This window comes from Leuciscus leuciscus (genome assembly GCF_965113295.1).
Source record: "Leuciscus leuciscus genome assembly, chromosome: 12".
NCBI classification, from domain to species: domain Eukaryota; kingdom Metazoa; phylum Chordata; class Actinopteri; order Cypriniformes; family Leuciscidae; genus Leuciscus; species Leuciscus leuciscus.
Genome location: NC_138736.1, coordinates 25,810,872 through 25,838,780, shown reverse-complemented (window position 1 = coordinate 25,838,780; position 27,909 = coordinate 25,810,872). Strand labels below are relative to the sequence as shown.

Sequence of the window (27,909 nt, the reverse complement as noted above, 5' to 3'; positions counted from 1 at the left end):
AGTTGAAAATTAGCAATAGCTATAAACTCTTTTTGCATAGCATTAGTTACAAACTTGTTTTGTACTATGTTTAATTGCAATGTCCATGTCAAATAAATGAATAAATAAATAAATAAATCTATGGTAATGCAGGACTGTCAGTCAGCGGCCGTGGGCAGGGCCTGAGCAGCCTGATTTGTGTGGATTCAGAAAGATCAGGCTTGAGGATCAGTAAAGTGGTTTTTAATAGAAATCAGGAAATAAACAGAGATAATCCAATTAACAGACGATGATAACTTCCAGGTAGTAACGTTAACACAAGACAAGGCACAGAAGCTAACTGAGGTTATAAATGTAAAATTCACAGTTTCTCTCCATCACCAATACAAATGAACGATTTTGCTCTGCACCTCAGTTTCTCATCAGATTTTCTGTCCAGTCAGACAGTCCAATCATGCTGTGTAGATAGAATATTAACCCCCTGGGGTCAGCGGTATCGCCGGCGATACCAGCTCGCTTTTTTTTTTATCAGTTCAAAAGAGATTCATTTTGCTCTGTTGACTTTGATATTACAAACACGTTTCATACATCAATCGATTCTGTTAAATGTGTATTATTTTTGTGTATACTCACAATAAAAACAAAGTGTTTTGCTTTTTGCCAAATAAAGAAAAATAAACACGAAGCGAGTTCTGCCTTCTCTCTGTCAGTGAAGTCCATTCTGAAACGCGTCCGAAAATGAACAATAACTCAGCGAATACTCAGTCAAACAGGCATACAGACACACAGGCATGAAGCTTGAATTTTCTTCTTTTAAATTAAGTAATTTATATAAAAAACAAATATTCTCAGTTCATGTAATCTGTAAGAAAAGAGCGAGATGTCAGTTGTTCTCATTTCATCTAATTATTTTTAATGTGACCCCGCCCACGGAGAGCGCGCGCTATTCAAACGCAAATTACTGAGGCAATCCACGCAAACCTGTGAACGCCCCCATATCAGCTCGAGAAAACACAAGTTTAATCATATCATTGTACTTGTTTACACCGTCTCGCAGCGCTGTGAGGAATAATAATAATGGAAAATGTACCTCAGAAGTGCGGGTATTTCGAGGAGCAAGGATCCGACTGAGCTGAGGAATAGCCTACTGAAGTACGTTTTTTTTCCTTCTCAAGTGAATCGCGTTTCTGTTTGTGAATGAATGAACGGCAGAGATGCGCGCTGTTTACCACAGCTCGCAAAAAGACAGTTTAAATTTAAATCGCATTTCTGTGTGTGAATGAATGATGATGTTTTAGAAAACTGTATTGCTATACTGAGATGAGTAAAAATCGACTGAAATATCTTGAAATAAAATGTAGGCTATATTTGTATAAGCAACGTATTAAACTGCAAATTAACATTTATATGCCCTAATATTTCATAAAAACAACGTTACAGTCAGGCGTTTCTGTGTGTGAATGAATGTTTCGCTTTTAGCAAACTGTATTGCTATACTGAGTAAAAATCGACTGAAATATGTTGAAATAAAATGTATTTGTATAAGCAATGTATTAAACTGCAAATTATCATTTATATTTCTTATAATAAAAACGAAAGACCTATGTTACAGACATATGAAAGACAACATTTCGTTGATTAGTTTTGGATAGATTATACATATTGTAGCGCAAAGACGATGGTCAGATTGCCAGCTCTCTCTCTATTGATTAAATTACTGAGATTACCCTGTGATCAAACCCCCCCTCTCTAGTCTGGGACCTAATCAACTTACTGGAATCCCCATTTACAGACACCTCCATTGTCTTAACTTCGCCGCGCAGGACGTGCAGACCAAATGGCGCAGACCAACGCGTAACTCATTGACTACCTATCTGAAGACACAGATCTCTTACTGCTGAATCAACAAAACCCTCTGTTTTACTGTTTGGCGAACATCCGCTGACCAATAGAGCAATCTCGAAATAACCCCCTAGGGATCTCTTAGACACTAATTTACACTTCAGAACAACAAGACTCTATCCGAACAAATGTCCAAACCATGTTAATTGCATCCTTTCTAAAAACGCACACACATAGTTTCTCAACCCCGCGGCTCGAGGACAAAAGTTCAGCGCGCAGTTGTGAACTCTCAGCCTGGGTCACACACACTCACACAGAGACTCACTCTCATACCCGACCACATGTGTGCAAAGTTATCTTTCTAAATGTTTAAAATGTATTTCTTGAAGTGTTCCGTGGTCTCCATACCCAAAATACTATCTATATAAACTGTATTTGTATGTAACCAATTTGATGTGCGTATAATCACGAGAAATCATGTATCTGGGTGTTATTGGCTCACAAAAATTATCATTCGCGGTATTGTTTTGTTCCAAAGAACCCAACGGTGTTGAATCCTTAACTCAATGTATAAAATTATGCTTTCTTTCATTAATCCCGGGCTATCAAGGGTTATAACCGAATTTATTAGTTTAATACATAGTCGGAAGAAGGCGTGGACCTTTGCAAAACGTAAGGAGGTGGCCACAATCGTCCTCCCAGACGATTGGGTCACGCACGCAAGAAGGCGTGACGTTAGCGACTTCAAAACACGGCGCCAGATCTCTCCTTGTTGGTAGCAGTTCGCCAGAGAGAGAGAGAGACCCGCCTCCTTCCTTCTTCCAAGGAACCTTCGTTTGCTTTTATTTTCGTTTTCTATTCTAAGTCTTTCTTTTCTTGATAGTTTACCTCAGTTTGATAATTTCTTACAAACCAAAGAAAACCAACTTAAGGCTAAATCATCTTCGGCTAAGTTGAACGCTCTGAGTTACCATCGCAACGAGCTCCGCCTTGACGACGCACCAGACCACGTGTTCCAGGCTCCTTTATACACCACAGACGCACGAAACGAAGGCCTAAATAAGCGAGGACAAGTAAAGTAAAAACCTTCCATTCTTAAATTCGCAATCTGAAAGAAATGCTGTTTAAGTTGTCTAATAATTACTAGAAACTGTTGGGGTCTCGGTGTGAAGGAATGTTGTAAACTGTCTGTGCCTTTCTTTAAACTCTCTCATTCATTCTTTACGCACACACTTATCCTCACACACACACCCTTACACCCACACGTGCTCTCAAACCAACACGCACACACATACACGCACGCGTTCCTAGGAAAACATACGCACGTGCTTTAAAAACCACACACACCTACCTTTTCACGCTACCATCTTACACACACACCTTAAACTCTCTCATTCAAACTCTCTCCTGTAAACTCTCTCCTTTAAACTCTCTCACTTTCTTTTTCCCTCTCATATATTTGTTTTATTTTATGTTTTATTTGCGATCGTTTATATTATTTGTTTGTTATGCATATTTACTCTTGCGTGATTGAAATAGTACCTGTAATCTTAGTTGTTTGATTAAAATCCTATAATCTTTGTGAATTGAATCTGTCTCATATTGTTTCATTACTGAAATCCCTGAAAGTGTGATCGCCTACCCAGCTCTACCCTTTATTTTACTATCCAACAATCTAAGTTGTCTAAGACACGAAAATAATCATTCCTTTGTGGCCACAGGAAAATTATTTGTCGTGTTGGAGACAATAGGTTTCTGTTCAGAAATCGTGCATCCGATCTGCCGGACGGATGGTTGTATGATAAATGAGAATTAACCTCTATCTAAATTCCCCCCCAATTAAAATATAATTCTATCTACTTATATCAGTAAATTCTACGAGTAATCGTGGAAATTATTGATATACGTGAGGTCTGACCTATTCCCTTTTTGGAATAATTCGATTTGTGTAAACGACATATGCATATTCATATCTTATGAATATTATCTCTCATTTGAGCTAATAAATTCCCTAAACTAGAGGCATTGTTGTTACAATATTTACTGTAAAATATCTGCCACCTCAAATAAGCTTTTGTTTGCCAATTTTTGCTCATATGTTAAATATAGTATGTTTTGTCAAAAATAATCAAATAATCAATCAAATCCTTAACTTTGAAATATGTATGATAAAATGTATACTTTAGTTTTTACAAAGAAAGATTACACTTGAATTGTTGTTGTAATTGTAACCTTTTTAATAAAAAAAATATATTTACAAGGTAGATGTAAACAAACTATTAAAAGGTAAATATAAGCCTTTTCTTTAAATAATTTTTATTGTGTTTTATTAGTGACAAATTTTTTTATTAGTGACATGTTTTCCTTGGATATTATACAATTTGCAAGCACAATTTGTGAAAAAAATAAATTAAAAATTGAGATGCAAGAACTGTTGCTCTTGCATTCTTTCTTGTGGCTATAGGTGACACACCTGAATGAATGGCTCATTAAGTATGCGGGCCCCATTGTCTCCTCAGGTGCGAACCACTAAATATGCATGATGGTGTCATTGGATCGTTGACGCCCACTCGAATATTGCCTTTCCAAACAGAAAGTTCTTTGCAACATTTAAATCAATGTATTGTGTTATGTGAATGATAAGGCAGGGTGATTTTCACATCATTTTGAAGAAAAAACTCTAGGCGACAACATCCATTAGTCAAAAGTCTTATTGACACATATTTAGTATGTGTTTTGTGGCCTTATTTCAGAAACTTTAGTTTTTAGTTTTTTCAATAACCATGCATAAACATTATTCTCTCAAAAATGCAAACATGTCCATTCTTGTTGCTCACATATTATGGTAGCCCTGTTTGTGCTACCATAACTACACGACATTCCTCCCGGGTTAGTGACATCACTAACCCTCAAATTTACATAAACCCCGCCCCCGGGAACACGCAGTCCATGTTGAGAAGAGGAAGAGTTGTTATAGTAGAGCACATTTGTGAGTATACTCAAACTGTTGCATCTGTCTTTTCACATGCAATACAGTACGTAACACAAATGCAATGGCATGTCACTGTATGCATCTTACAACAGTTCCCACACAAGCGATTGTATATCATGACAGAATATGCTAATCATTGACTTGAAGATAGTTAACTCCACATCAGCAACATAAATTCATCAACTAACCATTCAGAAACGTCCTGTTGCATTCTACATGTTGTCACTTCTTGAGTCTCTACAGTGGCAGAGAGAGCTCAACGCGCAGCAACTGAAGAAAACACATGCAAATAGAAAAAAACACCCGCAAATTAAGAAAACATCTTCATCAGTTTCACAACACACGTGTGCTCCAAATAGCACAGACCACAACGGAAATGTTTCCAGGGGAACCAAATATGTGACGAACCCGGCTGGGACGTGCTTATTGTTCGTGAGCATCCCTATGCCCTGCTCCCTTCGAAGGGCAGACTGTAGAGCTCTTGAAGTGGGACTTTGGAGTGAGCAGGGCACTAGTGTGCCATTATGTAGCCGTTTGGAACGCACTTAATGAAGGGAGCAACGAAAGACAACGTAATTGCCTCATTATTTTCACCTGGGATGTTCCCATGACAACGAAGCACGGTGTCCATCAGCTGAATAGCTGTTCTTACGACAGAAATATAATGCTCTTAACATAACGGTTGCAAATGTTGGGATGGTTGTTGTTGCAGTACAGACTGTATTAAGTGTAACACCTGTGAACTTCCGTTGTTTACATTTTGAGCACACATGCGGGTTTATGGTTGTTCAATAAACTCAAGTGTACGCAACTATATTGGCGTTAACCGTCCATTCTATTTATAGATAAAGAATAGAATGAAACAGCAAATAAATATAGTATTTTTTACAAAAAAGCTTTTAAAATATGCATATATATATCTGTGTGTGAGTGTCTCAACTTTAAAACTTTGGACCCTACATTACTTAACATTTCTTATGAAACTTTTCTTTATGAAAATTTAAACCTAATATGAAAAAATTTGTACAGTGTAACTGATGTATAGATTAATATCTTTCCCTCATGTTCTTTTTCTCTATCTTTTTTATTTATTTTATTTTTCAGCTCATTGTTCTTTTCTCATTTATATTCTGATGACATTGAACATATTGTTAATACATTTTGTATATTGTATACAAGTTGTATGTCATAAAAAATTTAATCTCTGTATGTTTTGCAACAACAACAACAACAACAACAACAACAACAACAACAAAAAAGTTAAAAGAAATAAAATAAAATAAAGTAGACTTTTGAGCTGTAAGCACGTCCCAGCTGGGTTCGTCACTTATTTGGTTTCCCTGGAAACATTTCAGTTGTGGTCTGTGTTATTTGCAGCGCATTTCTGTATTTGGTTGTGTTGTGAACTTTTGCAGCGCGTTTCTGTATTTGGTTGTGTTGTGAGTATTTGGAGCACACGTGTGTTGTGAAACTGATGAAGATGTTTTCTTAATTTGTGGGTGTTTTTTTTCTATTTGCATGGGGTTTTTTTTTCTTCTATTTGCATGTGTTTTTTTCTATTTGCATGGGTTTTTTCTATTGCATGTACTTTCTTCGGTTGCTGCGCGTTGAGCTCTCTCGGCAACCGTAGTCTCTCCATCATTGTCCGACTCCAGTTTAAACATAAAAGGCTAAAAGGCATAACAGTTTCTGACATTTTAGTGCTTGTCTACGTGAGGTAATCGGAGCTGCAACACACACACACACACACACACACACACACACACACACACACACACACACACACACACACACACACACACACACACACACACACACACACACACACACACACACACACACACACACACACACACACACACAAGCTCTTAAATCTCCACCCTCTGTGCCAGGAGCAGCAGCTCATTTGCATTTAAAGGGACACACACAAGGGACAATTTTAACATATTATTTTATTTTGAGCTAAAACTTCACACACACACTCTGGGGACATCAGAGACTTATTTTACATCTTGTGAAAAGGGGCATTATACCACCCCTTTAAAAAATGGTTAGACCGCCTCAGCATTACGAACAGTGCTGACATCATGCATTGTAAGTCATGTACCAGCCTAAATTACACGTTTTTCAAACTATACATAATAGTTCAGTTTCATATTAAATCTAAATGGCGAATCTATTACACTTTATTTTTAAGACACCTTTTAAGACTTAGCTTTTAAATGTTGCTTTGTCAAGCTATGGCGAGTATAATTTACTGCACACAGACTTATTGTCACTACCTCAATTATTTGTGTGTGAAAGGTGCTTTCGTTTAATATTCTATAATTTTATATTCTTTGAGTTTTACCTGATCACAGATGTGCAAGGCAAATATAAGTGTAATAAAACCAGTGGATGGATATCTGCCATGTTTCTGCAGCCAGCGCTCTTGAATATATTTCAGAAAACCAGGATGGAGAATCATCACCTGAGACCACAGAGAGAATTCACACCGGAACAATTAGACAATCATTATATTTATGTGTTATTCAAATATAATATTCAAACATGTCTTGAGAGTGAATGCCTGATAGGTTGTTTTATTGGTTGGTAAATACACTGAACAAAATTATAAACGCAACACTTTTGTTTTTGCCCCCATTTTTCATGAGCTGAACTCAAAGATCTAAGACTATTTCTAAGTACACAAAAGGCCTATTTCTCTCAAATATTGTTCACAAATCTTTCTAAATCTGTGTTTGTGAGCACTTCTCCTTTGGGGGAGACTGATATCAGTCAGTATCTGGTGTGATCTGGTGTGACCACCATTTGCCTCACGCAGTGCAACACATCTCCTTCGCATGGAGTTGATCAGGTTGTTGATTGTGGCCTGTGGAATGTTGGTCCACTCTTCAATGGCTGTTCAAAGTTGCTGGATATTGGCAGGACCTGGAACACGCTGACGTATACGCCGATCCAGAGCATCCCAAACATGCTCAATGGGTTGCATGTCCGGTGATTATGCTGGCCATGCAAGAATTGGGATGATTTCAGCTTCCAGGAATTGTGTACAGATCCTTGCAACATGGGGCCGTGCATTATCATGCTGCAATGTGAGGTGATGGTCGTGGATGAATGGCAAAACAATGGGCCTCAAGATCTCGTCACAGTATCTCTGTGCTTTCAAAATGCCATCAATAAAATGCACCTGTGTTCGTTGTCCATAACATACGCCCAGTGTTGGGGAGTAACGGAATACATGTAGGTGTTACGTATTCAGAATACAAATTATGAGTAACTGTATTCCTGTCACGGAGTGGGTTCTGTCATGTTTTCTGTCTGTGTTCCCCTGTCTTTTGTGCTTTTGGTTTAGTCCTGTTACTTAGTTTCTCCTATGTTCTAATTAGTCATGTCTTTCACCTGTGTCCTGTCAATCACCTTGTTAATTATCCTGTTAGCCCCAGTGTATTTAAGCCCTGTGTTTTCCCTCAGAGTTTGTCGGTTCTCGTCTTTGTATGGTTGTGTTTTGCTGAGTTCCTGGTATTCTCCTGTATTTTCCTGTAACCTGAGTTTGTGAATAAACCAGCTGCATTGAAATTCTGTTCCCTTGTCTTCAGCAACCTGCACAAACCTGACAATTCCGTTACAGTTAAAATTTAAATAGTTGGTATTTAGAATACAGTTACATAGTTGAAATCAATGGATTACATGACGATACTTCTCTGTTTCACAAGTTTATTCACTCTCTAAATTCACTCACTCTCTAAATAAATTAAGGCAACTCCATGCATTTTCCAGAAGCCCCAATATGAAAACGAAAAAATGTGCGGTTTGCGTGATCAGTCACAAGTCACAACCAACCTCCTTTCAGCGTCCAAAGACTCCACCTCCAACCTGAAGAAGTATCTTAAAGTAAGTTTTTATTTATTTATTATTAGCCAGGGGCAGTCGTCTGCTGTAGTTTTACTGGTCACCTTGCTATTTTATAGTTGTATCAGGTAGCTACCTGCTTAGTTGACGTGCGACTTTACATCTTCCTATGTGCTGATTTACTAGCCCCAGAGCCGCTGTTTGAGTAGCCTTTGTTGTTACATTACCAAGAAGTAATGTTGGTTTCTCAATATAACATTGTTTCATGTGGGTAAAATGATATTTGGTGGCGTAGTTTAAAACAATTATATTATTTTGCCATCATCACATTCAGTTTGAGTTTCTGTTTTATTTTGATGGACCATGACCATTATTAGTGTGTCATTCTTAATGAAAGGACATTAATGTGAATATAGTCAGCTGTAACAATCTTGAAATTTTTTATGGAATGTTTCATATCATCCTTATATGTTTTTATCCTGTAAGATCAGGAAAAGGGTAAGGGAAAATGCAGGTTTCCTTCTGGTGCTTTTATTTAAAGGTGATAAGTTGAAACACCAATGCACTTAGTTGCTCAGTGAATTTTTTATTTAGATGTAATGGCAAATTCTCTACAGAAACAGAATATTTTATTTGTCTACTTTCACACTTTTTACAGCTGAGTAAATAAAGAAACTGAAATGGGAAAATTGGTCAATTCTTATCTTTTTTAACCAAGCAAAACATCTTTTGTTTGCATAAACATACCTTTATAGTCTTTGTTTCTCTACAGCAAATTACAATATATTGCACTTTCAGGGAGACTTGGGCCTAACACATTCAGCCAGTTGGAACAGAAAAACACACCGGAATAGGCCTGTTTAGTAAGCAGGATTTGATGGCCGCATTCCTACACTTAAAAAATGCAATTCAATGTGGAAGTAATCCAAGTATTCAGAATACGTTACTCAGATTGAGTAATGTAACGGAATACGTTACAAATTACATTTTTGGGCATGTATTCTGTAATGAAAAAAGTTTTGAAAGTATCCTTCCCAACACTGCATACGCCTGCCCATACCATAACCCCACTGCCACCATAGGCCACTCGATCCACAACGTTGACATTAGCAAACCACTCACCCACACAACGCCATACACGCTGTCTGCCATCTGCCCTGTACAGTGAAAACTGGGATTTAACCGTGAAGAGAACACCTCTCCAAAGTGCCAGACGCCATCGAATGTGAGCATTTGCCCACTCAAGTCAGCTACGATGATGAACTGCAGTCAGGTTGAGACCCCGATGAGGACAACGAGCATGCAGATGAGCTTCCCTGAGATGGTTTCTGACAGTTTGTGCAGAAATTCTTTAGTTATGCAAACCGATTGTTGCAGCAGCTGTCCGGGTGGCTGGTCTCAGACGATCCTGGATGTGTAGGTCCTGGGCTGGTGTGGTTACACGTGGTCTGCGGTTGCGAGACCGGTTGGATGTACAGCCAAATTCTCTGAAAAGCCTTTGGAGACGGCTCATGGTAGGAGAAATGAACATTCAATTCATGGGCAACAGCTCTGGTAGACATTCCTGAAGTCAGCATGCCATTTGCACGCTCCTTCTAAACTTGCAACATCTGTGGCATTGTGCTGTCTAATCAGCATCTTGATATGCCCGACCTGTGAGGTGGATGGATTATCTCGGCATAGGAGAAGTGCTCACTAACACAGATTTAGACAGATTTGTGAACAATATTTGAGAGAAATAGGCCTTTTGTGTACAAAAAGTCTTAGATCTTTGAGTTCAGCTCATGAAAGATGGGGGCAAAATCAAAAGTGTTGTGTTCATAATTTTGTTCAGTGTATACTGAAGCACTGATTGACTGAGTGCTGCTACTCACCTTGTCCCTGTTTGCTTTTATTGTGGGGTTTACTGGAACATATGTTCTAAAGAAAAGAAAAAAACAAAGGGGAAAAATGCTATTATGACCAATTTTTAACAATTGCAATGCTTCTAGGGCAAACTTTAAATACGATATGTAAATGTATAAAGCTGGTCAAAATTTAAAAAAAAATAAAAACGAGGGAAAAAATCTACAGGCTGAAGCAGCAGAGTGGGCACTGTTAAAATAAAGTGATGTCTTTATGATGTCTAAAAGTCATGTAATACACTCACCGGCCATTTTATTAGGTACACCTTTGCTAGGTACTATTAGGTACCTAATAGTTAGGCACCTTTATTAGGTACATCTTCTCTTTGGCTCTCAACGAAGGCGGTCACATTTTCTTCCCCTCCTCTCCCTTATCTCCCCTGCTTTGCTGCTCTCGTCTCGTCTAGTCTACTGTCTTGTACTTTGAGAGACTCTCTCCGCACTGCTCTCCAAACTAAGAAATTATGGATTTGATCAACTGGTCTCTCAACGGAGTTGACACCATCTTCTCGACGAGAAGCTTGGGTTTGGGGAAACCTGACTGCCCTGCCGGAACGTTCGCAGCTGGCTACACGATGGATGCGTGGGAGAGGTGGCGGGTTGTGTGTCTGGCGGCTCTTTCCGTGGAGGACGTTGAAGATATCTACCTATTTGGAACCATGATAACATGTTTTCTGCTGTTTGGATTAGGCATTGCCCTGGTTTATAGAGGAATTAAGAAGACGGTGACAGCTGTCCAAAACCCCATAAGGCTGCCCGTCATGATTGAAGCAGTGGGCAGAGCTGTCAGCACTCAGACTGTGACTATGAACCACAATATGGATAACATCTTGGAGAAGCTCACAGCTTTGCAAAGGCAAATGGATCGTTTCGGAGACCAAAATGGACCAGGAGCTGTGTAAATTGGAATGCGGCTACTCGTCCCAAGACCAAACAACCCCAATCTTATCTGCTTTCGGCCCCCCTCACCAGCACTGGCCTTGGCTGCTGCTGGAACAACAACTCCCCCGGAAGAGCACTGCAGCGAGACGCTCTTGCGTTCCTTCCCCCATTCCCCACTGACACCTGCTGATTGTTGACTCTGTCTGGGACCTGATCAAGGTTGTCTCCATGGCAATTGCTGTGTATCGCTATGACAATCCTGCAGGCTGAGGCACCTAGATTATGATGCCAGGCGTAGCGACTCTCCAGGCCTACACATACACGAACTCTTACATATATACAGATATGCAATCACCCCCCCATCCCTCACCTTCGACGCTTTGTACCACCAGTCTGACAGGCGGGTCTGTGACCAGCGCCGAGAATGGCTGCAGGACCGGATGGCTGCTTGCCTGTGCTGGGTTACCTCCATCCCCCAATTTTTCCTCAATGCCATGTCTTCCTGTCCTGTCTACCCCCTTGTCATATTGTATGTATGTTTGTATGGACAGGTTGATGGCTAATTTCACTGGTACTTGTGACTAAGTGACAATAAAGGCTACTACTACTAGTACCGGGTTGCACCCCCTTTTGCCTTTAGAACTGCCTTAGTTCTTTGTGGCATAGATTCAACAAAGTGTTCCTCAGAACATTCCTCAGAAATTTTGGTCTATATTGACATGATAGCAACATGCAGTTGCTGCAGATTTGTTGGCTGCATATCCATGATGCAAATCTCCCGTTCCACCACTTCCCAAAGGTGCTCTGTTGGATTGAGATATGGTGACTGTGGAGGCCATTTGAGTACAGTGAACTCAATGCCATGTCCAAGAAACCTGTTGAGATGATTTGAGCTTTGTAGCATGGTGTGTTATCCTGCTGGAAGTAACCATCAGAAGATGGGTACACTGTGGTCATAAAGGGATGAACATGGTCAGAAACAATATTCAGGTAGGCTGTGGTGTTTAAACGAAGCTCACTTGGTGCTAAAGGCCTAAAGTGTGCTAAGGAAATATCCCCCACACCATTACACCACCAACAGTCTGAACCATTTATACAAGGCAGGACATGCTTTCATGTTGTTTAGGCCAAATTCTGACCCTACAATCTGAATTTCGCAGCAGAAATCGAGACTCATCAGATCAGGCAACATTTTTCCAATCTTCAATTGTCCAATTTTGGTAAGCCATGTACATTGTAGACTTAGTTTCCTGTTCTTTGCTGACAAAAGGGGCACTTGGTATTAGGGCTGCATCTAACGATTTTTTTTGTTGTCGATTAATCTAATGATTATTTTTGGGATTAGCTGATTTATCCATTGTCAAACTTTCCAATAAATAATAAGTACAACAATATATCAGCTGTATTTTGAAGAGGGTATAGTGCATCTGTATATTATTTTAACATGAAATCTATGAATGATGACAAAAAAATAGTATTTCAGAAAGGGTAATTCTCATTTTATTATGAAATATGCGAACAGGAAGCATTTTAAACTTTATTTTTAACTAATGGTACTATTTCATAAAATGTAAGATATAGTCACAGGCCTATTTAGGAAATGTGTTTATAGTCTGTTATTAATTACCGTAGTGGGAGTATGATTTAGGCTACTCAATTAACTTGTCCATTACTTGTCCGAAAATGCACTTGTGTTTATCTGCAAAAAGGTTAACATACACTAGATTGCAGCCTAGGCTACTGTTAATGTAAATATAACGTTAGTCCTTTGTTTTTAAAGTCTACATTAGAGACCTGCGCGGGACGGATTTCTCCCTTAATAATTCCTAAAAAGCTGACATCTCAGTTCATCGCGATCTCACAAATCTCTGTTATTATCAATGAAACTGGCTGCACAATGAATCTTTCATAATATCTACACTTTTTTTGCTATAATCAGATGATTTGCCAGTATGCAGAATTCAGCACTGAACAAAAAGTCCATTTTGAGCGGTGAGGGGATTCTATCTTAAATGCTTCTGATTGGCCATTGCGTTCAAGAAATCAACACGTCTGTGATTGGCTACATTGTTCAACGCTGCAAACATGTTATAAATAGATGGAAACTCTGGGCCTGTAAATCGTTTCTATTTTGTTTTAGTTGTTCTTGTTGCTTTTGTGCAACAGATGAATGACAATTTATTTTTAGATGTTCAATTTATAGATAATTCTATTTTGCGGGAGTCCCGCAAATCGTTTTATTCTCCCGCAACCAGCACACACACGAGTGCATTACCGCCCGTGCCCGCACTCGGCCATCAGATCGGCCCTACTTGGTATTGTCTTCTGCTGCTATAGCCCATCTGCTTCAAGGATTGACGTGTTGTGCGTTCATAGATGCTCTTCTGCATACCTGGGTTGTAACGAGTGGTTATTTGAGGGCCCTTTCACACCTACCTTGTTTGGTCCAGATTTTCGGACTTTTCAGTTTGATCGAATCAAAATTACAGGTGTGAAACCTCCCCGGACCACGGTCTGGACCAAACAGACGAAATTTGGTCAGGCGAAAAGAGGTAGTCTCGGTCCGGATCACACTGAACAAGTTCGGTTCGTTTTTAGTGTGAAAGCATTTTCTGTATGGTTTGGACTTTCAGACCATTTACAGGAAGTTCCGGTGGTTCCCGCATAGCCTAAAGCAGTCTTCTCCTCCTTTCCTGCCGGCGACGATAAAATGTTCGCACAACGAGGACGTTCATTTGGCGAATTTGCTGCAGTTCATTTTACAGTTTCCCCTGCATTATGTTGACTATTAGGGACAAGAAAATTTATTATTTGTCAAATTCGGATGACGTTTTAATAATTTATGACAGTATGACTGAGTTTAATTTGTAGATTGATCGATCGTTAATCTAGTCAATTATTTAATCCACATAAAAACACTCTCCTAAGAGCATACTGTTTCTTTTGAGCCTAATTCCTAGTCAAATTAAAATAATATACACTCACCTAAAGGATTATTAGGAACACCATACTAATACTGTGTTTGACCCCCTTTCGCCTTCAGAACTGCCTTAATTCTACGTGGCATTGATTCAACAAGGTGCTGAAAGCATTCTTTAGAAATGTTGGCCCATATTGATAGGATAGCATCTTGCAGTTGATGGAGATTTGTGGGATGCACATCCAGGGCACGAAGCTCCCGTTCCACCACATCCCAAAGATGCTCTTTTGGGTTGAGATCTGGTGACTGTGGGGGCCATTTTAGTACAGTGAACTCATTGTCATGTTCAAGAAACCAATTTGAAATGATTCGAGCTTTGTGACATGGTGCATTATCCTGCTGGAAGTAGCCATCAGAGGATGGGTACATGGTGGTCATAAAGGGATGGACATGGTCAGAAACAATGCTCAGGTAGGCCGTGGCATTTAAACGATGCCCAATTGGCACTAAGGGGCCTAAAGTGTGCCAAGAAAACATCCCCCACACCATTACACCACCACCACCAGCCTGCACAGTGGTAACAAGGCATGATGGATCCATGTTCTCATTCTGTTTACGCCAAATTCTGACTCTACCATCTGAATGTCTCAACAGAAATCGAGACTCATCAGACCAGGCAACATTTTTCCAGTCTTCAACTGTCCAATTTTGGTGAGCTCGTGCAAATTGTAGCCTCTTTTTCCTATTTGTAGTGGAGATGAGTGGTACCCGGTGGGGTCTTCTGCTGTTGTAGCCCATCCGCCTCAAGGTTGTGCGTGTTGTGGCTTCACAAATGCTTTGCTGCATACCTTGGTTGTAACGAGTGGTTATTTCAGTCAAAGTTGCTCTTCTATCAGCTTGAATCAGTCGGCCCATTCTCCTCTGACCTCTAGCATCAACAAGGCATTTTCGCCCACAGGACTGCCGCATACTGGATGTTTTTCCCTTTTCACACCATTCTTTGTAAACCCTAGAAATGGTTGTGCGTGAAAATCCCAGTAACTGAGCAGATTGTGAAATACTCAGACCGGCCCGTCTGGCACCAACAACAATGGCACGCTCAAAATTGCTTAAATCACCTTTCTTTCCCATTCTGACATTCAGTTTGGAGTTCAGGAGATTGTCTTGACCAGGACCACACCCCTAAATGCATTGAAACAACTGCCATGTGATTGGTTGATTAGATAATTGCATTAATGAGAAATTGAACAGGTGTTCCTAATAATCCTTTAGGTGAGTGTAGTTGTATCACTTGTGATGGTGTTTTGGATAGATGTGGCCAGACGAGCAGTCTACCAATAACATTAGAGCGACAGCACTACCAACGCCCACAAGCGACTTCACAGTAAAGAGACTAGCGACATACAGCGACAAAACCGCTGGCTGTGTGAACGGGGCTTATGGGGCCACGTGGGTCACTCAATCAGCAGACATGTAACGTGCGATTAGAGTGATTGACAGAAAACCTGACAAGTTACAAAACAATATGACCTTTTCAGCTCATCATGAACCTGAACATGGGAGGCCCCTGAACTTGGGAGGCCCCTGGGCTTCAGCCCAGGTAAGGCCGTGCATTAATGCGGCCTTGGCCGTGCCCGTGATAATAACAGTATAGTGGCAACGATATCCGTCTGTTCATTCTTTTTTTTTTTTTTTAAGTTACCTGCCGAATTGACAACACGCTGACGTCAGACGCACGTCCGTTTACAAACCAATCAATGTCAAGATGCAGCCCACATAGATGATGACGACAGGACACAAGTATGTCATGTAAAGTTCTTTAGTGTGCTCGCATAATTGCAATGTGAAACCAAACCAAAACTAACCGAATGTATAAAATGAACTTTGGTTCGGACCTTGTGAAAACGCTCTAAGTACTTTAAGTTAATATTATTAATTATACTTAAGTAAAGTTCAAGAATATATTTAAGTATACTTTATGTAGTAAGTATACTAATATCAATGTATTAGATGATTCAATACTGACGTGAGATACTAGTAGTTTCAATACTACTTGGGACTAAATATGCCCACTTTTTAGCGTATAAAAGTATACTTTTAAGTGTAAGAGTACACAACTAGTTTACAACTAACTTTTTCATTTGTACTGTTACTACAAGTGAACTGTTTACTGACAGTTTACTAGTCAAATACTGCATGTTTTAGTTTGTGAAAGTACACTTTGAAGTATACTCTCAGTAAACTACTAGTTTAGTAGTTTTATGCAGCATAAATTTAAAGTGAACATAACATCATACTTATAGTTTTCGATATATTATTTTTGCACTTTAAGTATACCACTATGTTCCTATTTAGGTATTCATTATTTGAATTATACCTCTAACTGTACTTTAAAGGGGACATATCATGCTAAATCCACTTTTTTAGCCCTTAAATGCATTTTGTTGTATATTTGGAGTGTTTAGAAGTACAGAAAAGATGAAATTATTCTCTTCAGGTGCTTCGTTGATATCTTTATATTCTGTTTTGGTCATAATTTTCAACCTGTTCCGATTTTTCTGTTCTCTATGACGTTTTTTTAACTATTACGTCACAGTATTTGCAGCGGAACTGCCAAATAAGGACATTGACTTCCGGCCCACCACTTCGAGCAATCCGCCATTTTTATTTCTCGCTGCAATTTTGTAGTCCAAGCTAAAGGATGCAGAAGTTACGAGAGGGTAAGTTAAAATGTTCGGTTGTTGGATGTAGTAACCCACACGCTTCATTACACCGTCTAATGTAGATGAACTGCCGCGCTTGTGACATGCGCCCGCATGTTTAACTGAAAGAACGAGCAGAGAGAGAGACACGGTAATAATGAGGAATTCAGACCCAAGCATTGCAGTTCCGCTTTATATAGACTACAAATGTATGATTTATATGTAAAAAGGAACAATTTAAAAGCATGATATGTCTCCTTTAACTCTTTCCCTTTTAAAAAAAAGCAACATTTTAAACAAAAAGTTGAGAAAATCACATTTTTGTTAGACTACGTCCGGATGGGATTCAGAATGATGATCAAAACACAGATGGAGTACATCGAGTCCATCAAAGCTTCACAGTTCGGTAAAGTTGGGCAGTTTTGAGCTTATATGCTGTTCATTTGTTTTATGATCACGTTAGCTTACATGTGCATAAGCAACGCTTCAATAACTTTTTTCTGCTTATTCTGCCTATTTAAGTCATGCTAAAAGCATTTTGAGTCCAAAGACAACAACAAACAAGCTTCTCTACTCGCCATCGAAGCAAGCCTCTACAGTGGACCTCGCACCTTGCAGCTTTAGCTGACTCAGTGATTCTCCCCTGTGGCTTTCCGGCGAAAGCACAAACAAGCAAATTTCTTTCTAAAAGAGCAGCGACATTTGATACAAAATGTTGCGTCACAATTGTAGCTTGGACGAGCTCACCGATTGCATCGCTTGCCTGCAGCTGAGAACAGCGCTGACAGCTTGGCAGCTGAGAATGGCACTTCTCCCCGTGACTATTCTGCGATTATTCAGGTGAGAATAATTAGCCTATTAGTCACTTGCTACATTAGTCACTGAGGTCGTAACTTGCCAGGGCAGCGCCAACGCCAAACCGCGTTCATCAAAGACTGACGCTCTCACTTCAAGAGTGTGAGTCTCACCTTGTTGTGCTCACGGACCGCTTTCTCTGAAGAAAGCTGCTCTGCCCCTCATTCTCCACCGTTCTCTCCCTCTCAGGAACCTGAGAGGAAGAAACAATAGAGTCATAGGGCTGAGCGAATGGGACTAAGTGAGCTCATGCCGGTCCATATCCCATGTGCCTCACTCTCCCTGCAGCGAGGGGATTCCCCGGTGCTCTTCACCCACGAAGACCAGCCCCCTTGTCTGGTGTAAGTGTTTTGGTGTCCTTTAAGGGTTCCAAGGAGGAATTTGTACCAATGACATTGGACTCCATGCAGGACTCTGCCCCCTACCGCCTAAGGAGCCAGGTGATGTTAACCCTCTGGGGTCTGAGGGGTTTTTGGGGTCCTTGAGATGTTCTGACATGCCCTGACATTTGTGCTTTTTTCAGTTGCTTATATTCATATTAATGGCAAAGGTATAATTACACTCTATTTAGCACAAACAGGGCTACCATAATATGTGAGCAACATGCATGTACATGTTTGTATTTTTGAGAGAATAATGTTTATGCATGGTTATTGAAAAAACTAAAAACTAAAGTTTCTGAAATAAGGCCACAAAACACATACTAAATAGGTGTCAATAAGACTTTTGACTAATAGATGTCGTTGCCTAGAGTTTTTTCTTCAAAATGATGTGAAAATCATCCTACCTAATCATTCACATAACACAATACATTGATTTAAATCTTGTAAAACACTTTTTGTTTGTAAAGGAAATATGCGCAAGGGGCGTCAACGATTCAACACCATCATGCATATTTAGTGATTCACACCTGAGGAGACAATGGGGCCTGCATACTTAATGAGCCATTCATTCAGGTGTGTCACCTATAGCCACAAGAAAGAATGCAAGAGCAATATATATATATATTCTACCAAATTGGTTCACAGTTGGAAGCATGTCATTTTTATTATTTTTTTTCACAAATTGTGCTTGCAAATTGTATAATATCTGAAAACGTGTCTAGTAATTGTGCAGTTAATTCTCATACTGTATTTTCAGTTTTGGAATATGTATCCTCTCCCCAAATTTGTCAATAATAAAACACAATAAAAATTATTTAAAGAAAAGGCTTATATTTACCTTTTAAAATTTGTTTACATCTACCTTGTAAATATATATTTTTTTATTAAAAAGGTTACAATTACAACAACAATTGAAGTGTAATCTTTCTTTGTAAAAACTAAAGTATACATTTTATCATACATATTTCAAAGTTAAGGATTCATTACTTCGAATATAGCCTACATTGACAAAACATACTATATTTAACATATTAGCAAAAATTGGCAAACAAAAGCTTATTTGAGGTGGCAGATATTTTACAGTAAAAATGTGTAATCTATCCAAAACTAATCAATGAAATGTTGTCTTTCATTTGTCTGTAACATAGGTCTTTCGTTTTTATTATAAGGAATATAAATGTTAATTTGCAGTTTAATACGTTGCTTATACAAATACATTTTATTTCAACATATTTCAGTCGATTTTTACTCAGTATACCAAAATAGTTTGCTAAAAGCAGATCATTCATTCACACACAGAAACGCAATTCAAATTTAAACCGTCTTTTTGCGAGTTGTGGTAAACAGCGCATCTCTGCCGTTCATTCATTCACACAGAAACGCGATTTACTTGAGAATGAAAAAAAACTTACTACAGTATTCCATCCGTTGCTCCTCGAAATACCAGCACTTCTGAGGTACATTTTCCATTATTATTATTCCTCACAGCGCTGCGAGACAGTGTAAACAAGTACAATGATCTGAATAAACTTGATGTGTTTTCTCGAGCTGATATGTGGGCGTTCACAGTTTAGTATGGGATCGTCTCAGTCATTTGCGTTTGAATAGCGCGCGCTCTCCGTGGGCGGGGCAGATTAAAACGTAATGAGCTGAGATGAGAACGACTGACATCTCTCTCTTTTCATAAAGATTACATAAACAGAGAATATTTTTTTTATATATAAATTACTTCATTTAAAAGAAGAGAATTCAAGCTTCATGCCTGTGTGTCTGTATGCCTGTTTGACTGAGTATTCGCTGAGTTATTGTATATTTTCGGACACGTTTCAGAATGGACTTCACTGACAGAGAAAAGGCAGAACTCGCTTCGTGTTTATTTTTCTTTATTTGGCGAAAAGCACAACACTTTGTTTTTATTGTGAGTATACACAAAAATAATACACATTTAACAGAATCGATTGATGTATGAAACGTGTTTGTAATATCAAAGTCAACAGAGCAAAATGAATCTCTTTTGAACTGATAAAAAAAAAAAGCGAGCTGGTATCGCCGGCGATACCGCCGACCCCAGGGGGTTAAGGGCCTGGCCTGAACTTGTCATAAACTCGATTTGGAGTGGTTGGCCCTGGAAGTGCCTGCCCACAGCCGCTTCAAACTAATGGTTCCTGCAGCCAGGGTGCCATCAGCCAGCCCCTCATCAGGAACTCACCCCAGTCATTCATGATGAACTTACCATATGTGGCACCTATTTTGCATGCGGTCACTCTTGTGCTTGCCCGCCCTCACCATTGTTGACGGTGCCGAAAGCTTCTCCTTGGAGGAGGCCGTCGCAAACCTACTCTGCAGCCTGTCAAGCTGGACTCGCTCTCCATATGAAGGCGGTCCTTCAAGTGTTTCAAGCCAAACTCCTCCACGCTATGGATGAGTCCGGCCCAGACCCTGCTCCTTTCAGGGAGCTGCACAGCGCAACTGATCTCGCTCAAACGCTAGGTGCTCAAAGCGCCATCTATGGTTAAACATCAAGCGTAGCATTGGTTCTGGCAGGTCACGTTAGTCAAGCTCGCGTCAACTGACTCTCAGCTGATCCACGTCTACCTATAGGAATACCACGCCTATCACTGTATTCATAAGCTCCTTCAGTATTATCAGCAGCTATCGCGTTTCTCAGGACCTAATTACTCTCCTCCATCCACAGCTCCTCCTCTCGTCCAGTCAGGATTTGGCATTCTGATTCCCCTTGAATCAGACAAAATTCTCGAATTATGTATATTAAAATATTGACATTAATGAAATCTGCAATACATTCTTGTTGGTTCTGTTCTGTTTACCCTAAGGGGGGTTATTTGCTGCTCTCCCTGTTCTTATCCATGCTAGGCTGCATGGATGCGCAGGGAGTTCTTGCCCAGAACAGAACCATACTGTCAATCCAAACTATATGCTAATGGTCAATCGTATTTGACGATAGTGGTCCTGACAGAATTAGAGATCAAGGACACCGACAAGACAGCCCTCCTTGACACCCCTGTCTCTCCCTCGGCCGTGTTCGTTTCTGCACAGCTTTGCTGAACATTTTACAGCGGCCTGGAAGCTGTCACAGGCTATGCACCACTTCCTACTGAAGCATACAAGTTCCTCTTCTGCTTCTAGTCACCCTAAGTTGTCATTGTTGACTCAGCAGCACACCAAGCCAGCGCCCGTTCAGCCTCAGCCCAAGGTGGAACCCGAGGTGAGGCAATGCTTCCGCCCAGCTAAGCGCTTCCCAAGTTGAGCAGCTCAAGCAGTCACTGATGCTTTGGGCACAAGGAGGAGGGGGCTAAGTTGCTCCAAGGCCAGACAACCCTCAAAGTGACCGTGTCTTCACCTCCCAACCCTCTGTTCAGTTCCGGGTGTTGGAGGTGCTGTGTTTGTTGTGGGCACTGGGTCCTTCCCACCAGTGGTATGTGCACCCAGACCTCCTTCAGTTGTTAAAGCGTGTCAAAAAACAAAACAAAAAACAAAACAAAAATCCTGCTGCAAGCGTCAGTTCCCCACCCCTGCCTGGAGCCAGACTTGGGAAGCCATTCCTGGCATGTCAATTGGGATTTAGAGACAATATTCGCTCGCAGACCCACTCACCCACTTTCTCTGAGCTGAAGTACAGGTTTTCGCGCAGTACAGAAATTCTCTGCAGCCCTCATTGCTATAGGAGAGGAAAAATGGTCTAAACTCGTCAAATCTTCTAAATCAACAACATGTATGTTAGACCCTGTACCGAAAGAGATGCTTCCAGAAATCATAGATCCTCTTCTTAATATCATTAATTCATCTTTGTCATTAGGATACGTACCAAAAACTTTTAAGCTGGCTAAGTTTGTCATGTAAGCGGCCCTAAGTTAATAACTAATGATCTTTGCAATGGAAGTGAATCAATCAAAAACTAACTTTAGCTGGACAATAACTTTATTCTAGAGCTGCTAGAGCCAAAACAATCTCTGTAACTTTAATTTCCTATTATCACTGTAAATTTGCTTTGAAACAATCTATATTGTTAAAAGCGCTATATAAATGAAGGTGACTTGACTTGACTTTTGCTTTGATTTGTGCTTGCTTCTACAATCGTCCTACTTGCACGTTTACACGCTCTCAGGTCCTGTCTGCTGAACAGACTGGTGCGGCGCCGCCTCCTCCTGTAGTCAGTAAGAGCGATACATATGCAGATAGTCTGCCCTGAAACGGACCACCTCCCTAAAACTCACACCTCCAAAAGAAGTTCCAGAACTAGGTGGGCTAGGAGATAAGCCTGCAAAGACAATTGCCAGGTACCATTTGTGGAAGGGAATAATGATGACATTAGCATGTTATTGATCACAGACTGATCCCATCACCATTTGTCCAATGTTCACCCCAGTCCTCTCAGTCCTGAGACCAAGGTTTGAATGACCACAGACTCTTGGACTCAACAAACCGGTTTTGCCGGACCTGGCAAAGGAAATGGATTTTCTATGCAAAATGGACACACAATGGACAAAATGAAGCGAATCTTCTTCATATCTATTTAAAGAACCTTATTTACTTGATGAATGTTGTTTGCGTACATGCAAAATGTACAAACTTACCTATTAAGGTATACATGTATGCATGGGTAAAAGTTCCAAATTAATCAATGTTTGGTCTTTATGTTTTTAGCACAATGTCTAGGTTACCAAATCATTGGTTTTGAAAGTGAATTATGCATAGGAAAAACCTTAAAGACATTGTTCTAAACATGAACTTAAAGCTATGCAAATTAACCTCATGCCAAAGAGGGGCCATACGGTTCTCTCTAACACAAAGAGTTGTTCTGGTTCTGGTTCAAGGTTCCAGTTCCAAGATGTGCTAAGCTCTAAGTGCATCTAGTTGAGAAGTTGCTCTCTCAAGACTCTGAAGCTCTAAATAGAGAAACAAAGAAGGTCTGCAAGAAGTGAATTTGTGAAGTTTGAAAACAGCAACAGAGACAATGACCACAAGCTTAGCGCCCCCCATTTTCAAGATCTTCTGCACCAACTTCAGAGATCCTCCAGATCTGCGTGTTCCAGATTGCCCAGATCTTCTGTACGGACTTCAGAATATTCTCTTCAGGGATCCTTCATCTGCATGATCCAGATTATAAGGATCATCTGCACAGACGTTAGTACCTTCAACTTCAAGGTTCCTTCATCTGTGTGTTCCAGAATAAGGACCTTATCTTTGCTCCAGGAGTTCAACGTTCACAAGTACTTGGCGTTCAAGGCTGTGAAACGGATTCCAACTCCTTTCATCCCACTGCAACGCAGCCCAGCTCAGCAAGTGGAAGACGTTGCCGCTCGGACTCAGCACTTTACCAGGCAGAACGTAAATATCACTTTACCAAACCTCTTTCCAGAGACCTTGGCATTAGTGTAAATTTTCAGTTAGATTTTGCATAGCTGATGTCAGTTAATAACAAATAATCTCTCGATTTATTTGTTTAAGGTTTACCTACTTCCAAAAGAACTACTGTTTATCTTTCCAGAAGATAACTTGTAACTGCCATAGTAACATCCAACTCAGTCACTTGCATTTATCAATCTTTTTTGCACTTTATCCATTCAGTAGTTTTTAGTTACTTGTGTCTATCCTTTTGTTAATAAAATCCTTTTATTTCACTTGTGTCTTCCTTGTGTTGATAATACAGTAAGAGGCTCTACAAGTTAACGATATCTCACAAATCCTTCAGGCTGGTCAGATAACAAACTTAGTCCAATTTATATATTTCTAATTCAGTCAACAATCTTCCATGATTGTTCTTTACTGTCAAGGTGGAATTGACCCTTCGCTAAGCCACGCCCGAAAACCGCCACAGGCCAATCGTGGCTTAGCAACCGTAACTAGGCGTGGGAGGTCTGGCAAGCTTTCGAGCGAGGGAAACTTGCCGAAGTGTTGTGCGTATGGATTGTGCAAATCTGATACCCGGTATCCTAAAAGTTTGGACGGGGGTGGAATTTTTTTCCTTCCCGAAACCTAAAACCCAAGGGGAGAAATTCAGGGATGACAGGATTAACAAAAACACCTACGTTTGTTCCACGACGTGTGAGCAGTAGCCTGGCGCGCTAAAAATATAAGCGGGAGAATGTTATCATTGCAAAGTGGTCAGGCTAATGTCTTGTGTTTATTCCACAAGATTTATGGATAAGCTGTTTGATTAATAATTATTATATTATTTTCAAATTTCACTCACCCTGCTGTGCATGCACATAGCTGTTCCTCAATTTGTGTGTTTCCCATTTGAATGGTCAGCGTACGACGCGGCTGCTGCTTGCGCTGGGACCTATAGGCTTTAGTTTCAATTTTGATTAAATTATTCTCTAATCGGTTGCATATTATGTCGTGGATATATCCCTCGAATGCATACTGCAGTCCCTTTTGTCTTGCTCTCTCAGATATTTAACCTGTTCGCCAAAAATTACTAATTATCTCCTTGGGAATGTCTGACACCGGTGCATCCATACTGTAATAGACGTGCCAGGCGCGAAAGCTGTCTCCATGATCTTCACTGATTACATGTTGCATCATGTATTCATTTTAAGGTATTCTGTTAAACTTTAAGGCTTTAAATGGTCTTGCACCTCTACAGTATATCTATCAGGCCTACTTCACCCATACCTGCCCATCCAGTCTCTTAGATCATCAGAACTTGACCTATTGTCAGTTCCTAGATTCCGGCTTTCTAGGTGTACAATAGTTTTGTGTTATTGCTCCCAAGCTCTGGAATTCATTACCCCCTCTCTTTGCAATATCTCTTCTCTATCTGCCTTTTAGTCTCAACTTAAAATGTATTTGTTTGAAATGTGTTTTCAATTAATTGTATTTGATGCTTTTGTGTTTATTTATTTATTTGTATTGTTTGTTGTAAATGTTCTTCACCTTTGTTAAGCGACCTTGGGCTTCTGGAAAGGTGCTATACAAATAAAACTTATTCTTCTACTTCTTCTTATTCTTCACTTATATCACATTTCTTTGCCACTCTGATGCTCAGTTTGAACCTCAGCAGATTGTCTTTACCATGTTTACATGCCTAAATGCATTGAGTTGCTGCCATGTGATTGGTTGATTAGATATTTGCATTAATGAGAAGTTAAATAGGTGTACCTAATAAAGTGGCCGGTGAGTTTGTTTTACACAACTGAAATCACAATGGCATTGTCATGCGTGTTCATTTGTTAAACTGGTCTTACCGATCAATGTGTTTGGTAGTAAAGACACTAATGAGCCACTGCAGATCCAGAGTCTTGAACGGAATCAGCACCAGATGGGTGGAGTTGTCCATGTCTACAGCACTCTCGGGGTAGATAATACGGTGAGTGGTCTTAAACCCCACATCCCTCTCAAAACCCTCTGTTGGGCCTTTGTTAATCCTGAAAAAAAGCAAATATCATTTCGGTAGAGTTTTTTTTGATAGAGTATATTTAACACTCATTTTTATTTTTATTCAATGACTTGCATAAAACATATTTGTATTTTTTTGTGGGCCAAAGAATTGAAATCTTGATAAATCTTGCTGTATTGTTTACATTCTTAGGACAGTTGAACACACAACAACAACAAACAACAACAAATCTACAAGAACAATACAACAACTTCAGATAAGATTGAATCATCAGATTTATTACCTTACTTTTTTTGATAATCTGTGGGTTGACATTACAGTAGTTATTCAATACTGGTGTTGTTGAAGAATATAAAAATAAACCTTAAAAAAAAAAACTTGGTCCCACTTTATATTAAGTGGCTTTAAGTACTATGTACTTACATCAACAAATAAGTACAATGTACTTAGGTTTAAGGGTGGGTTGAGGTGTAAGGGAAGGGTCAACAGTGTAATTACAAATGTAATTACATAAATTAATTACAGCTGTAATTACATGCTGGTATTTTCAAGTATAAGTACAATGTAAAATACATGTATGTACACAATAAGTTCGATTTTGCAGCAAAGTTGTATTTTGAAATTAATTGAGAGCTTTTAATTTTAATAGTCTTAGACTCTTTGTAACGACTGAGACAAATCAGACACAATTATTTGGTATATGTACCAAAAAATCTTTAAACTTCACTCGGTCTTAGCACCATGACCACGATCAGTTAAGTTGGTTTTATGACTCTAAGCAATGTGAACAAGGCCCCTGCTACAAACCTACAGATATTAGAACAGACTCTCCTGCATTCATTTATCGATGAACTGATTAACATGAAATTAACGTGCATTCCAGAACATTTTGTGAATGATTTACTGTCTTGTGTTGTGTTTTTTTTAAATACTATTATCTGTTGATACTATTATCTCTTTAAAACTATGTATTTTATTATAGAACCAACAGTCAACGTAACTTCACGTATACCATGTTTGGTCTCTATAAATTGGTACTTTGAAGATCGAAATGATTGTGTACATGATATGCCATTAGCTATGCAACATATTAGTATTACAAGAATCTTTCTTAGTTTCGTCATCAGACACCAATCCAGCGTGCCATTGCAAATGAGCACGCTTAGAACAAAGACTCATAAATCCTCCCCACAGAAGAAACTCCCGCTCAGAAATTTTCCCTTTCTTATTGGTTGAGCCAGCCCTGCAAGGTGTGACCTTTGTCAAGCTTTAAAAGGCCTCTTCGCTAGCCCTTCCCTCTCTTAGCTCTTCTCTTCTGGCCTCAACTGCTGCTTCTTCACGTTGATAGTGAAGCACCGCCTGCTATGCCTTCATGCTCCCAAAGGGAGTAAGACTGCCTTTTCTTCAATCCAGAAAACTGCAACCTTACCATCACTGAATGGGCAACGATCAACTCTTGGCCTTCTCGGCACTTCAGGATGCCGTGCTGTCCAGCGTGGCCTCAGCAGGCCCAGGGCAGCAGGCTTCGACTCACAACAGCCATGTGCTCCCTCAGGAGAGAGAGGACTCTTTCAACCACAACAGCGTCGAAACCACCATGCAAGTTCATCATATCTTCTCCACCCAGCAGAGAAGAAAACGATTGCAACTTATACAGTGACATTTGACACTCACGGACCCATCAACGAACTCAATGTTCAACCACTTCAAGAATTGTCCCCTGCACAGACCATGCAAGTATCAATTTAATGAGGTGCTCTGAAAATGATAAGCTGATGGTTCTTTTCATAGTTAAATAGATATTTTTCATAGTTCCATTTCCTGCTTCCGGTTCCATATCATTCATCATTTTACCTATGCATGTATGCATGTATGTATGTATGTATGTTTGTTTAGTTTAGTTATGTTTGTGATTTAGTTAATAAAACTTGTGCACAACATGTATTTGGTTCTGATTCTCTGCTTGCAACAAAGTCCCTTTTATGATCTTGATCTTGTTACATGCTCTAATCGCATTACATGCTAAGAAATAATTATTTTTTGGTGGCCATGAAAGATATGCTTTTCTTAGAATAAATTAATAATCAAAAGAGTTCGTTGGAACTGATTAATTGATTGTAATATTAATTTAGCTACCTCAAGTTAATACATTTAACTGACCCAAATATTAATAACTAATCATAACTGATAATTATGAGTTATTATTAATATTTCCCCTTTGGGCTAATTTGTTAC

The 27,909-nt window shown here is 39.6% G+C and overlaps 1 protein-coding gene and 1 long non-coding RNA gene across 2 annotated transcripts in view; one reads left to right on the top strand and one right to left on the bottom strand.

Moving 5' to 3' along the window:
* LOC309511577 overlaps nucleotides 1-27,909 on the top strand; it is a 237,481-nt gene that overhangs the window by 26,660 nt on the left and 182,912 nt on the right. The window lies entirely within an intron of this gene.
* st3gal1l3 (ST3 beta-galactoside alpha-2,3-sialyltransferase 1, like 3) overlaps nucleotides 1-27,909 on the bottom strand; it is a 70,818-nt gene that overhangs the window by 10,360 nt on the left and 32,549 nt on the right. The window contains exons 4-6 of the mRNA XM_082186803.1: nucleotides 25,523-25,702; nucleotides 10,540-10,585; nucleotides 7,164-7,283 (exon numbers count right to left, since the gene is read on the bottom strand). Of these exons, the coding sequence (XP_082042929.1) occupies nucleotides 7,164-7,283; nucleotides 10,540-10,585; nucleotides 25,523-25,702 (346 nt within the window). The remainder of the gene's footprint in view (nucleotides 1-7,163; nucleotides 7,284-10,539; nucleotides 10,586-25,522; nucleotides 25,703-27,909) is intronic.